The sequence below is a fragment of the Mercurialis annua genome, linkage group LG5, assembly GCF_937616625.2.
Source record: "Mercurialis annua linkage group LG5, ddMerAnnu1.2, whole genome shotgun sequence".
NCBI lineage: Eukaryota > Viridiplantae > Streptophyta > Magnoliopsida > Malpighiales > Euphorbiaceae > Mercurialis > Mercurialis annua.
Genome location: NC_065574.1, coordinates 14,312,936 through 14,325,160, shown reverse-complemented (window position 1 = coordinate 14,325,160; position 12,225 = coordinate 14,312,936). Strand labels below are relative to the sequence as shown.

General features: G+C 36.1%; 1 protein-coding gene across 12 annotated transcripts in view; it reads right to left on the bottom strand.

The window, feature by feature from the left end:
• Window positions 1–11,056: 11,056 nt before the first annotated feature.
• Window positions 11,057–12,225, bottom strand: part of LOC126683126 (lysine-specific demethylase JMJ26-like) — a 39,519-nt gene continuing 38,350 nt past the window's right edge. For all 12 annotated transcript variants that reach the window (XM_056105722.1, XM_056105723.1, XM_050378959.2 and 9 more), the window contains one exon: window positions 11,057–11,904. In XM_056105722.1, the coding sequence (XP_055961697.1) occupies window positions 11,197–11,904 (708 nt within the window). In that variant the 3' untranslated portion in view covers window positions 11,057–11,196. The remainder of the gene's footprint in view (window positions 11,905–12,225) is intronic.

The following is a 12,225-nucleotide window of genomic DNA, read 5'->3' as shown; positions in this document are numbered from 1 at the left end:
CAAACGCACTCTGATTTTCACCTATTAAGCTTGGCATAAAAGATTGAAGTCGGTTAGTAAGAATACTCGAAACGATCTTATAAAAGACCGGGCACAAGCTAATTGGCTGTAAATCGCCCATGGATTGGGGAGTACTAATCTTGGGAATCAAAGTGATTGTAGTATGGTTCAGCCCCGTAGGTAGTCGATTACCATCAAAGAATTCTTTAACAGCCAAACAAACATCCTCTTTCACCGTCTCCCAATTGGCTTGATAAAACAGACTCGTCATACCGTCCTTCCCAGGAGCCTTATTCGGGTGAATATTAAACACCGCCTTCTTTAATTCTGCTTCAGTTACATTTCGGATTAGACTCCTGTTCATGTTGCTAGTGACTCGATTCCTTATACCTGCAGTTGCCTCATTGATTCTTGTGGGGTTGACCGATGTGTATATTCCTTCAAAGTACTGAGTAGCAATATTAACGATTTGGTTTTGGGTTTTGCACAAAACCCCATCATTATTGCGTAATTGCGATATCTGGTTTCTCCGTCGCCTTTGAACCACCTTAGAATGGAAGAAGGCTGTGTTTTTGTCGCCCCATCTAAGCCAATTGACTTTCGCCTTTTGATGCCAGTATTGTTCTTCGCGAATCACCTCTACAGCTAGATTCTGCTCCAGCTCTCTAATTCTAGTTGCATTCAAATCAAAGCCCTGTCTTTGAAGCGTAGCTATTTTAGAGTTGAGCCCCTTGATATTTCTGTTTGCGTTAAGCTTCTTAGATCTTGCCCAATCTGATAGACCAAGACGACATGCCTTAATCTTATTAAAAACCCCTAGTAGTTTAGAAGATCTCCCTGCTGAAGATTCTGACCATTTATGCACCACAATATCTGCTGCTTCCGGGTTTCCAATCCATCTTTGATCATAAGAGAAGTTTCCCCTTTTACCTCGATATTTTGGAGCAGAGACTAGAAGCAATGGCCTATGATCCGAGCCCAATTCATCAAGATGACGGACAGTACCTGCCGGATAAAGCCTAATCCAATCCATCGACACTACCACCCTATCAAGCCTCATTTTAATATTATCTCCATTATCTCGCCTATTGTTCCAAGTAAAACGGGGTCCTGTAAAGCCTAGATCAACCAAGTTAGACTCAGAGAGGAAGTGATTAAGTTCTCCCATCCTTCTAATACTGTAAGCATTACCACCCTGTTTTTCCCTTAGAGAGTTGATGCTATTGAAGTCTCCTCCTACCACTACTGGGCCTGAGAGACTATTAATATAATCAATCATAAAATGAAATTGATTTGCACGAATGGAATAACAAGCAGCAAAGTACACACCAACAAAATGCCATCTCTCATTATCTTCACAGTTAACCAAAGTACAATGACAGAAGAAATTTTGATGCGATACAACATTAACCACATAATTAGATTGCCATGCTAAGGCCAAACCACCTGAACTTCCTACAGAATCAACAATAAAAAAGTCCCTAAAACCACACTTCCTAAGGAAGTTTTGCACCCTACCTGCATTATTCTTGGTTTCGGACAAAAAGATAACCTCTGGAGAATGGGACTTACAAATCCCTTTAAGATGATGACTTGTCAGGGGGTTCCCCACACCCTGACAATTCCAAACAATCATCTTCATATATCACCTCGGGGTCCAATAAGGCTGGCACCCTCCACCATTTTGGATTTAGGAACATAACGCTTCTTTTTTGTTGGCCTGTCATTGCTTTCTTCTCTGGTTCTCTTAGCAGCCATGGTGCTGCCCTGGTTTTCTTCATCAGTAGTATTGAGGTCAGGGACTTGACCAGAAGGGTTAGACTGTAGTTGGTTCCCATTTTGTGCCCTAAGCCTGGCTAGAACGTTCATCCTGTGTCGAATGGGGAGTGTCGCAGGTTGTACTCTTTCAGATGAAATAGCAAGGGTAACATCTTGGGCGGTTTTTGTGGTGACTGGAGTAGCTTCATCAATCACTAGAGCAAAGGAGGGAGTTGAGTTGTAGGTAGATGTAAGGAGGATGGGAGGCACGGCAGTGATGGATGGACCAAAAGAAGAAATGTGTTTATCAGGTGCTACATTCCCAGTCTTGGAAGTAGGAGAGAGACGGACAAGAGGGGAGAGTTCCTCAAAGATATGGGAGAAGCAAGTGGTGTCTTATGGGAGAGGAATGGGTTGTCTCTTTCTCCGACCACAAGATCTTGCGGTGGAGTAATCAGCCGACGGTTCCAAATTGGAACGGCGGTGGTAGTTGGGGTTGACTGGTATAGTGACTATGAAAGTTGGCAAAAGGATTGAAGGAGTTGATTGCAGCAACGTTTGGAATGTCAGCCAAGGGTAGGGAAGGTGGAATGGGTAGAAGTGGTTCAAAAGAGGCCTTGGGAGAAGAAGGGATATGTTCAGGTATAAAAAAGTGAAGTAGGCCCAATTCTTCCAGAACTTTAGTGCTACAATGAATTGCTTCCTTTGCTGGGCCTGAGTTGAAATTGAACCGTGGGCTTGTGGGGTAGACAAATGGATCCAGCTTCAGCTTCCTGTACGTCGAAGGGTTAACAATCTTGGGCACATATGTGTCACTAGCTTTTGGCATCTCAGCCGCCCTCTGTAAATTAGGATGAGTCTTCACTCCAATAGCAGGTTCAATAGGTTCCTTATCCATAGGGACAGTAAAAGTAGGTCTGGAGGGGACATGGTCAGACGCAGCTGGTTCTGAAATGCAAATACCCATGTTTGACCTGATTCTCTCTCCTCTCATCTTGTCTTGTAGCAGCCGAATTTTCAGAAGCTTATCCCTGTCATCCTCGTATTGCACTTTTTCCTTTCCCTTGTCTAGCCTTCCTGTTGGCCTCTCAGGGTTGTTGTCAACCCATTGGTTGACCACCTTTTGGTTCACCTCCTGCCCAGCCGTCATTCCCAGAGGTGCTGTGATAGCGGCGAAGGACAAAGGGACTTTCCCCACCACCTTGGTTGGTGGCTTCTGATTAGATCCATACCGCATCCAATGACCGTACTCCATTTCATCGCTCTGAATCTGGGTCGCACCAGTCGACTTACATGCATAGATAAAGTGCCCAATCACACCGCATTTGAAACAAATATCCGGTAACCGTTCATATTGAATCCCTATCCATTTTGAATCACCATTTGGTAAGGTTGTGAAGAAACCCTTCACGATAAGTTTATCCACCCTAAGTAACACCTTCAGCCTCAAAGAACCACCTCCGCCTTGGTTCAGTTCAAAACTTTGAGGGATAGCAAGGAGCATTTCAAAAAGCCCGCCAATGAGTTTGGCATTATGGATACTCATTTGATTAGCCGGGAGACCCAGAGCGTGGATCCAAAAAGGAGATGTAGAGAAGTCAATCTCCTCCAAGGATAAATTCTGGGTCCAAAGTTGTAAGACCAGAAGATTATTGCTAACACACCAAGGTCTTCCATTCCAAACACGTAATAATTCAGCTTCCTGATCAAAGGTAAAGACATAAACCTTTTCACGACCTCAGATAACTCTAAGCCCAAAACGTATACGCCAAGCTGAGATCAGGATTCCTTGGAGGACCGAGGGGTTAAAACCTTTCGATCCCATAAATTTCCCTACCATAACAAAACGGTCTCGTGGTTCTTCTACTATCAGTTGAAGAGTAGGTTCGGTCATATTGAGGTTAGCTGCTTTTATAGTGAGATCAGTAATGGATAGCATGGTAACTAATGATTGAAGGTTGTTGGGAGTCAGAAAGGAAATAACTGAGGAGAGAAGAAGAGGAGGAGAATTGAATAAAGAAAAGATGGACAAGGAAGAAATGCAACTCTGTGAATTGAATGTGCCGAATCATAATGTAATGATGAAGCAATAAATAAGGGGGTTGTAAGGGTAAGTGATACACTTGGAAAACTGCAAGGATATCAAAAGTACAGAGATCCATCGGGTAATCAAAGAAGCCAACTCCGCATGGCTAGCAAGATAAGGGTTCCGATGTGACCACCTGAAGATCAGGGATAACAGAAGAAGAGTGTTTGGGTATAAAAACCAGGTAGGGATGGGACGCACTGCAACAACCAAAGGTACTTTAAGGTAAAAGTAAGAAGAAGGGGAGTAGTGGTGAAGAGACTGGAATGTAACAGATGGGAAAGGTGGGGAACAAGAGGTGGACCAAAAGGTTATCCAAACAACGGGATCTACCACCTGAAGCTCTAGAAAAGACTCCGATTACTGTAGCCGGAACCCTTGACGGGAGGGAGAAGGGATGAAACCCTTAGAGAGAACTTGACCAAAATCTTTTTTTTTTTAATAATTTTACAATATGGTATTATCGATCCCGGATGTAGATCAACTTATATAGATATATCATTATTAAGTTTGTTAATTTACTAAAATATCTTCAAATAATCCGAATTATTTTTACATGCATCAAGTCTAATTTGAATGTATTAGTGAGATTGATTTTAATAATCACAATTGAATGATTAATACACATCTATTTGTTTTTTAATAGTAATCGTAATATTTTTAAATCATTGATTAGTCTGAAATTTAATAAGGTAATTATTAGCATTTAATTAGTTGACAATGTAACTTGTGAATTCCAATCATTGTTAATCTAGATCCGACATTCATTCTCATACATTCAAAGCATCTAAAAAGTAATAACACAGCCATCACATAACTTTATGCATGTAAGATTATAAATAGTTGACCTTTTCGATTCCGTTCTCGAATTGTCTATACTGATACACAATTGCAACTACTTCTAATCTCGAATAGTACATACGGAGCGACACTAAAATACATATTCAATCATATGTTGATATGAGAATTAACTCGAGCTTTAAACATGCAATTTTTTTAGAAAAAAATCACATATAGAGTGTCGTATACCACAGTGAAGTGCGATATCGAATTTTCTATTCTAAAATGCTAATTGGATATGATAATCGGTCAATTTTGATTCAACCCAATCATGCATTGGTTCTGGCACCATGCCAAATTTGATGGGGGTATCGTAGCACCACACTGATTTAGTATGAAGATTGTAAAACTGTCAAAAATTAACATCTCATCTGTTTCTTATAGTCAATCTAATTAATAAAAAAATATGTCTCAACTTGATTAGTAGTAAAAACTGTTGAATCTGTCATTATAATTGACAATTTTTATTTCTATAACATTTTGACTTAATCTTTTTTACATTCTTTTCATTTATGTTTATTTTGCCTTTTTTTATAAAATTAAAGTTATATAATGTAATAAAAGTTATAAAATATAATTATTTTACATAAAGATGATATTATTAGTTAGATCGGGAAATTAATGATCATTTACCAACAATGAGACTCTCAAAATCAATAACAGAAGCATGCCAGAGGCAATAGCTAAAAGAATCTGAGCAGCATTTAGCAAAAGAGAAAGATCATATATTTTCACTAAAAACAAAGTGAGCTCTTCGCTCAGTATTTATACAATGCTGAAAAAATAATTGCTCTGGTAACTAACTATCCAGCTCAGCAGATACAACAAACACACCCACAAGAGCATGCTTGATGACTTGGCAAATTACAGCTGGATTGTTCACTTGGATAGCTGGATTGTTCACTTGGATCAATGACTTGGCATCTTTGACAGCTGGATTTTTTTTTTTTTGGATCAGTCACTTCAGTATCAACTTCTTTCACTGAATTGTTACTGACAAGAAGAGATTTTGTTAGTTGCTGTCGGTACCAATAATATGTCTGCAGCTATTTAACTTAGTTGAGTTTATTCTTTCGAACCATTAATATTCAAGAAAAATTATTCTTTATACCTATTTGGGAAAAGGGTCATTATGCCCCTATGCCCCTAATGTTTGACTCGAAGATCAAGTAAGCCCTCAACGTTTTGAAAGGTTTAAATGTAGCCCTAACGTCTTAAAAATTGAACAACCAGACCCCCCCCCCCCCCCCCCCCGATTTTGAAAACCATGCCTCCAACGTCTCACTTATAAGTCAAAATCAGAGTCTGGTTGTTCATTTTTTTAAAAGTTAGGGGCGTATTTGAACCTTTCCGGACGTTAGGAGTTTACTTGATCCTGTAGATAAACCTTAGAGGCGTAAATGACCTTTTTCCCTACCTATTTTTTAAAAAAATTATAAAAATGTCTCTTTCACCTTTAATCTATCAATAAATTACCAATAGTCTACTAATAAACTATTAAAAAAATTTATTGTTATAAAATTTCAAAAAATGAGATATTTTTGAAAAAAAAAACCTTAGTACAAGTACTAAAACTCTTTAAAATTGTGACAGTCATGTACGGAGGCAGGGGGGTTAGTAGTGGCATTAGCCCCCCAAATTTTTAATTTCTACTTTTTTATCCTTACACTTTTTTGTTTTTTTAACTTTTTTGACCCTTTAAGTTTTTCTTTAAACGTTTATGCTCCTCCAACTATCTAATTTTTTCTTTTATTACTCCTCTAAAAATAAATCCTGGCTTCGTCTCTGGTGACAGTCGAAGAATTTAAAGGTAATCTTCTAATCAAAATATGTAACTACAAATTATGTATAAGAAATTGTTTAATTTGTTATTAGTAAATAAGTGACCTTAAAATGTTGATTCGAAGTTGTAAATTAAAAGTAATAGTTAAGTAAATGCATATGTTTGTACTCCTTGATGGGGCAGGTTCTTGATATAGCAGAAGATACGGAAAAAAAAATTAAAAGCTATTGATTGCCAATTAACATGATTAAAAATTGAATACTAATAGGCATTAAACGTCGTTGATTTAATTGAATACCAATATTTAGAAAACACAAAAAAAAATGTCTCAAAACCATCGAAGCTACCATACAACGTTTGATAATGATGTTTAAATACTTAAAAAAAAAAAAACTTATCCGGACATAAAAGAAAAAAAATACGAAAAAGCTAAAAATTTGTCATAATCTAAAATCGTCATTTTAAATGCCCAAACTATAGAATTCGGCCTAAAAACGACAAAGTTGAGCCAAAAAATTGCCCAAATAGCAGTGCCTCCAATTTTGACAAAATTAAAAAAAGGGCTAATCTTATTTTAATACCAAATTTTTGCGTGTTTTGTCAGTTATAGTCAAATCTTTCAAAATTCTCACGATTAGCCCATTTTAGGATATTGAGAACCTTTTCTTGCCATTTTTTGAATTTTATCTTAAGTTATCATATGCAGAATTGGCTAATAATCACCCATGGCCTCTGACTTTAAAAGGTACGGGCGCTAAACCCCCTGATGTCTAAAAACGAGCGCTAAACCCCCTGATCTTTGTGGCGGCGCTCACAAAACCCCCTGAGACCAAAAATCGGCGATTTTTATAAAAAAAAAAAGGTGACGTGGCAGCGATTTTCAAATGTCAGACCCAACAAATTCTGACCCCCATGTCAGCCCATTGCAGGTGTCCAGTGACACCTCATCAAAAAATACAAAAACTCCAAAATATGTGCGTTTTCTGAATAATTTGATTTTTTTTATTTTTAGCCTTGTTCTTCCATTTTAAATTTTAAATTAATAAATAGTTATAAGATCTTAATTTATTAAGTAATTGCAATTTTCAAATATGTAAACTAAATAAATTAATGTGTGTATATTAACCCTCTATCTATAGTTTTGTATATATAGTAAAGATACGGAAATTAGTGTGGAGCTGGAACGGTCCTGAAAGGGTTAAGCAATTTATCTGGTTGGCTATGCATGGTAAGTTGCTCACTAATTTAGAACGTAAAAGACGTCATTTAACAGACGACTCTTCGTGCAATCGGTGTGGGGAAGCGGATGAGGATTGTTGTCATGTTTTAAGAGATTGTTGGATTTCTAGACAATTATGGTTTAGATATGTAAAGCCAGGTGAAAGGAGGGATTTCTTCAGCGGTTCATTTTCAGATTGGTTGCTCTCTAATTTGGCGGGAAATTCTTGCTTGAATTATCATGCGAATTGGAGTCGTCTGTTTGGTATTATCATTTGGAAGATCTGGTCCTGGAGGAATGCAGTGGTGTTAGGAGATAAGAATGTTCATGTTACTCAAGTGTGGACAGAAATTAATACAAAGATGGAGTATATTACTCTAGCGCAAGAGTGTAAGATTTTTGACAGTAAAGATAAGTTAAATAGGGTGGAGAAAATGATAAGGTGGGTTAGTCCCCCTCCTTTATGGACAAAGATTAATACAGATGGTTCTTTTGATCCAATTACTGGAATTGCAAGAGCAGGTGGAATCGCAAGAAATGATTTGGGTCAGTGGATAGGAAGCTTCGCTATGTCTATAGGGAAAGACTCGGTTTTGGGTGCTGAGTTCAAAGGTGCTTATCAAGGGTTGCTTATGGGATGGAATTTAGGGGTCCGGAAAGTTATTCTTGAGATTGACAACAAGATGGTTGTTGATAAAATTAATAGTTTGGAGATTGCGGCTCAGTATTCGAATCTCTTATTTGCTATTCGGGCGTTAATCGATAGAGATTGGGAAGTTAAAGTTGTTCATGTTTATAGAGAAGCTAACAATGCGGCGGACCATTTGGCCTCGATGGATAATGGTGTTTTGGCGGGTATTTCTTATCATGACTCCATTCCGAGAAGTCTTCTGCCTTGGATTGAGCATGATCTCCATGGAGTTGCTTATAGTAGAAGTATTATTGCTTGATTGTGCTTAGGCTTTTGCCTCTTTTCTTGTATCAAAAAAAAAAAAAAGATACGGCTAATAGTATGCAAATAGTCTCCAAAACATTACTATGTAAAACCCTTCAAAAGTGCTCCAAAGTTCATCAAGTAGTGATCTTTTGATCTCATTTACATACATTCACTCGTTAGCACAAGTGCTAGCTAAAATTTTCAAAGAAATATTTTGCTATTTCTAAAGCCAAGAGATTCTTCTTTTTGCATCAGCAAAACAAATATATATAGAAAACCCTAGTCAGATAATACAGTTAACCAATGTATATATATAGAAAAGCTAGGGTTAAGTTGGTCCCCGTAGGGCTTGTCTTGCATTTATTTGTTGGCATCATGACATGATATGATATGATATCCTACTTGGCTTCACCACTGAACTTTGCTACTTGATTGTTTTGACCCGTAATAATTAAACTACTTGCGGGAGTCTCAAAAGAAAAATAAGTAGAATAAAAAGAACATGGGCACCTTCCACAAATGGAAACTGTCGAAGAAGTTGTTTTACGTCCTATTCACTGCATTTGAGCTTCACATTTCACACTCATTCACATGGCCATTGCAGCCATCTCAAATGCCAATACCATTCTATACTCCTCACCCACTTCTTGCTTATAATGGACTTTTACTTTTAATTATCCTTTCAAATTAATGTGTAACAAAAGAAAATCATTTAATATGTTTTGTATATTGCTTTGCGACAAATTACTGAGAATGGATTGGTGTTTGAGGGTAATGTGATGCGAAATTTAAATTATTATACCAATGAGTCTAGTATTGTGCCAAATAATTACATCCTAAAAAGTTTTAAAAAATATTATAAGATTACAAGCGGACCACTTAAAATATAAGCCTCTTAAAAAGAATTTATCTAGATATAATGTAATTACTCCATAATATATCACTCCATTTAGCATGAAGGTCATCTATTAAATATATAGAACACCAAAACTTTAGCAAGGTTTGACCAAAAACAGCTTACATCATCGGATACTATCAAAATACTCCACTGATATTTATAAAAGAATACAAACTAAAAAAAGAGAATAAACTAAGCCTTATAAGTTTATAAGACTTATTGCGGGAAGAGATTCAATTGGTAGAAGAAGCTCCTTTTTATAGGTTAAGGAAGTCCTTACCTCTCTACTCCTAAGCAATGTTATATTTCTATACTATATATATAGCTCAACTGTCAGTAGTATCTGTCATAGAGTTATTTGATCATGCATATTTATAGAACTAATTCCAACGACAAAGATATATATGGCTTATTTGACCTAACTGTTCATTTATGACGCATTATCCTAAATCACGTTGTGAAAAAATCTATTTTTAAGTGTTAAGAATATGAGTAGCAAATTCTTTTATACAATTGATATAAATGGTTGTACGATATCGACTGCGTCGTATGAATAAGGGCATCACATTATCCCAGATTGCCACCTCTGTTTGTTTTCTCTAGTAGTGAAGAGTTTCTAATGAGCGGAGTTAATGAATCTCATAATACTCAATGGAAGATCGAAATAAACATCTGGATACTAAAAGGTTGAGTATGTCGAACAAATGACGCTAGATGACTTATATATGGTATTTCATATAAGTCAATCTAATGTAATCTAATTTATGATTGTACATATAATTAAGTCCTTAGACATGGGGTGAGACAGTTATCTATTATATAAGTGACTATAGTTTGATACTCATTATTCCTATATCTTTCATAAGGTAGGATCGCGAGATATGTTGGGTCTAGTTAGATTTATATGGAGATAATTGCTCTATAAAGAGAGGATTCATTACTCCGAATGATTCGAAAAAGATTCTATACTATTGATAAGACTCTATTTTACGTAATTTTTATATTACTTTTATTTCGTATTTTAATCCTTTTACGGGAAATAGAGGCGTTTTTACGTACTTGTACTCCTTTTGTAGTTTTTTTTAGTATGAAATGTAAATAATTAACATTTGTAGAGTATTTTTTTTTGAATAAAACAGAGCTTAATTGGGAAATAATCAAGTCATAATTTGGGTCAAAAATAAGACAGTCAACCAAAATACGAGTCAAACCGGTCAAAAACCAATCAAACCATAAACTCAACCGGTGCCTGACCGACCCCCGATATCAGACCGGTTCAAGGCCGGTCAAGCTTCTGCCTACAAAAAATAAATTTAATAACTCATCTAATTAAATTTAGAAATATAATTTTATTTATATGAATTTAACTAGAAAATAACATTTATATAAATTTTGCTAGGAAAATTATTTCTCTAATTAAAAAAAAATCATACCCTCAATTTTCTAAAAAAAATAGAATGAAAAGTATGAATCAGGCAATTATTTTCCAAAAAAATTCCATAGTAAACTTACCCCAACCAAAGAGGTACAAAAAATTTAGTTAAAGACCAATATTTTTAAACTTAATTACTTTGATTATTTAATAATATACTATACTTTAAAAAGAAAAATTTAATTTTTGAGAAGTAAATAAACAAATCATGCAAAGTTAATTACTACTTCCCAAATAATAATTTCATAAGTGAAGTGAATCCAGGAGTAATTGATTGAGTGTATCCCACTGCATCCTACAAGCATTTTTGCCTTCACAAGCTTTGGTACAAACTTCCACCCATGAAACCATCTCTTTTTTCTTGGCTTCAAATGCACTATGAAGAGGCTTAAACTTAATCGTCAATTCCTGATAATGCTCACTCAACGATTTGCACTCCTCTACCAGTTTAACCTGCTGAGACCTCAATTCCTGAATCATATCCTGCATTTTCTTTATTTCCGCCTCAAGTCTCTGACCCTCTGTATTGATAGTTCGAATTCTGTCAGCCATTTCCTGTTTCTTTTTCCCTAGAGCCTTGTACGTTTTGCTTCCCACCTTGAGAGCCTCCAATTCTCGGATGCTGCTTGATTCTGATTCTTCATGGGATTTCCAAGAAATCAATATGCTGCCCGCTTGATTCTCAATATCAGGAGTGATGGCAGAACCCTTCACATTTTGAAAAAATTTCAGAGCTGAAAGGAATAGAACTCTCTGAGAATCTGTAATCTGTGAAATGTCGAGGGTTAGAATTTGTCTAATCACAAGAGTCGCTCCTTTAATCTCATCGAGATTAGAAATGTAAGATGCACTAGCTTTAGGAACAATAATGTCATCCATAAAGCTAAAATCATGTAGTTCTTGATCCTCCTCTACAATGGCGGAAAGCTTGTTAATTTGTGTAATGGGATCCTACAAAATGAGAAGTAAAAACATCACCAAAGCTTAAATGAGGTATTTTAAATTAGAAAAATTATAACAGCAGTGTCTGAACATTTTTTTAATCCACTATTTCAGTGTTCGAATTTATTTATTTTAAATTACCATTTTAACTATTAAAGATATATCAAACAATTGCTTTTAACAGTTTTGTTTGCCACTGTTGTGCTAAAAACACAACACACCATAACTCATCGTCATATTGGCAAAAAATGATAGGCTGTGTCAGCAAATGACACAATTACATATGCGGAATTAAACAGGCAAATAATATAAGTAGAATTAAAATTTATT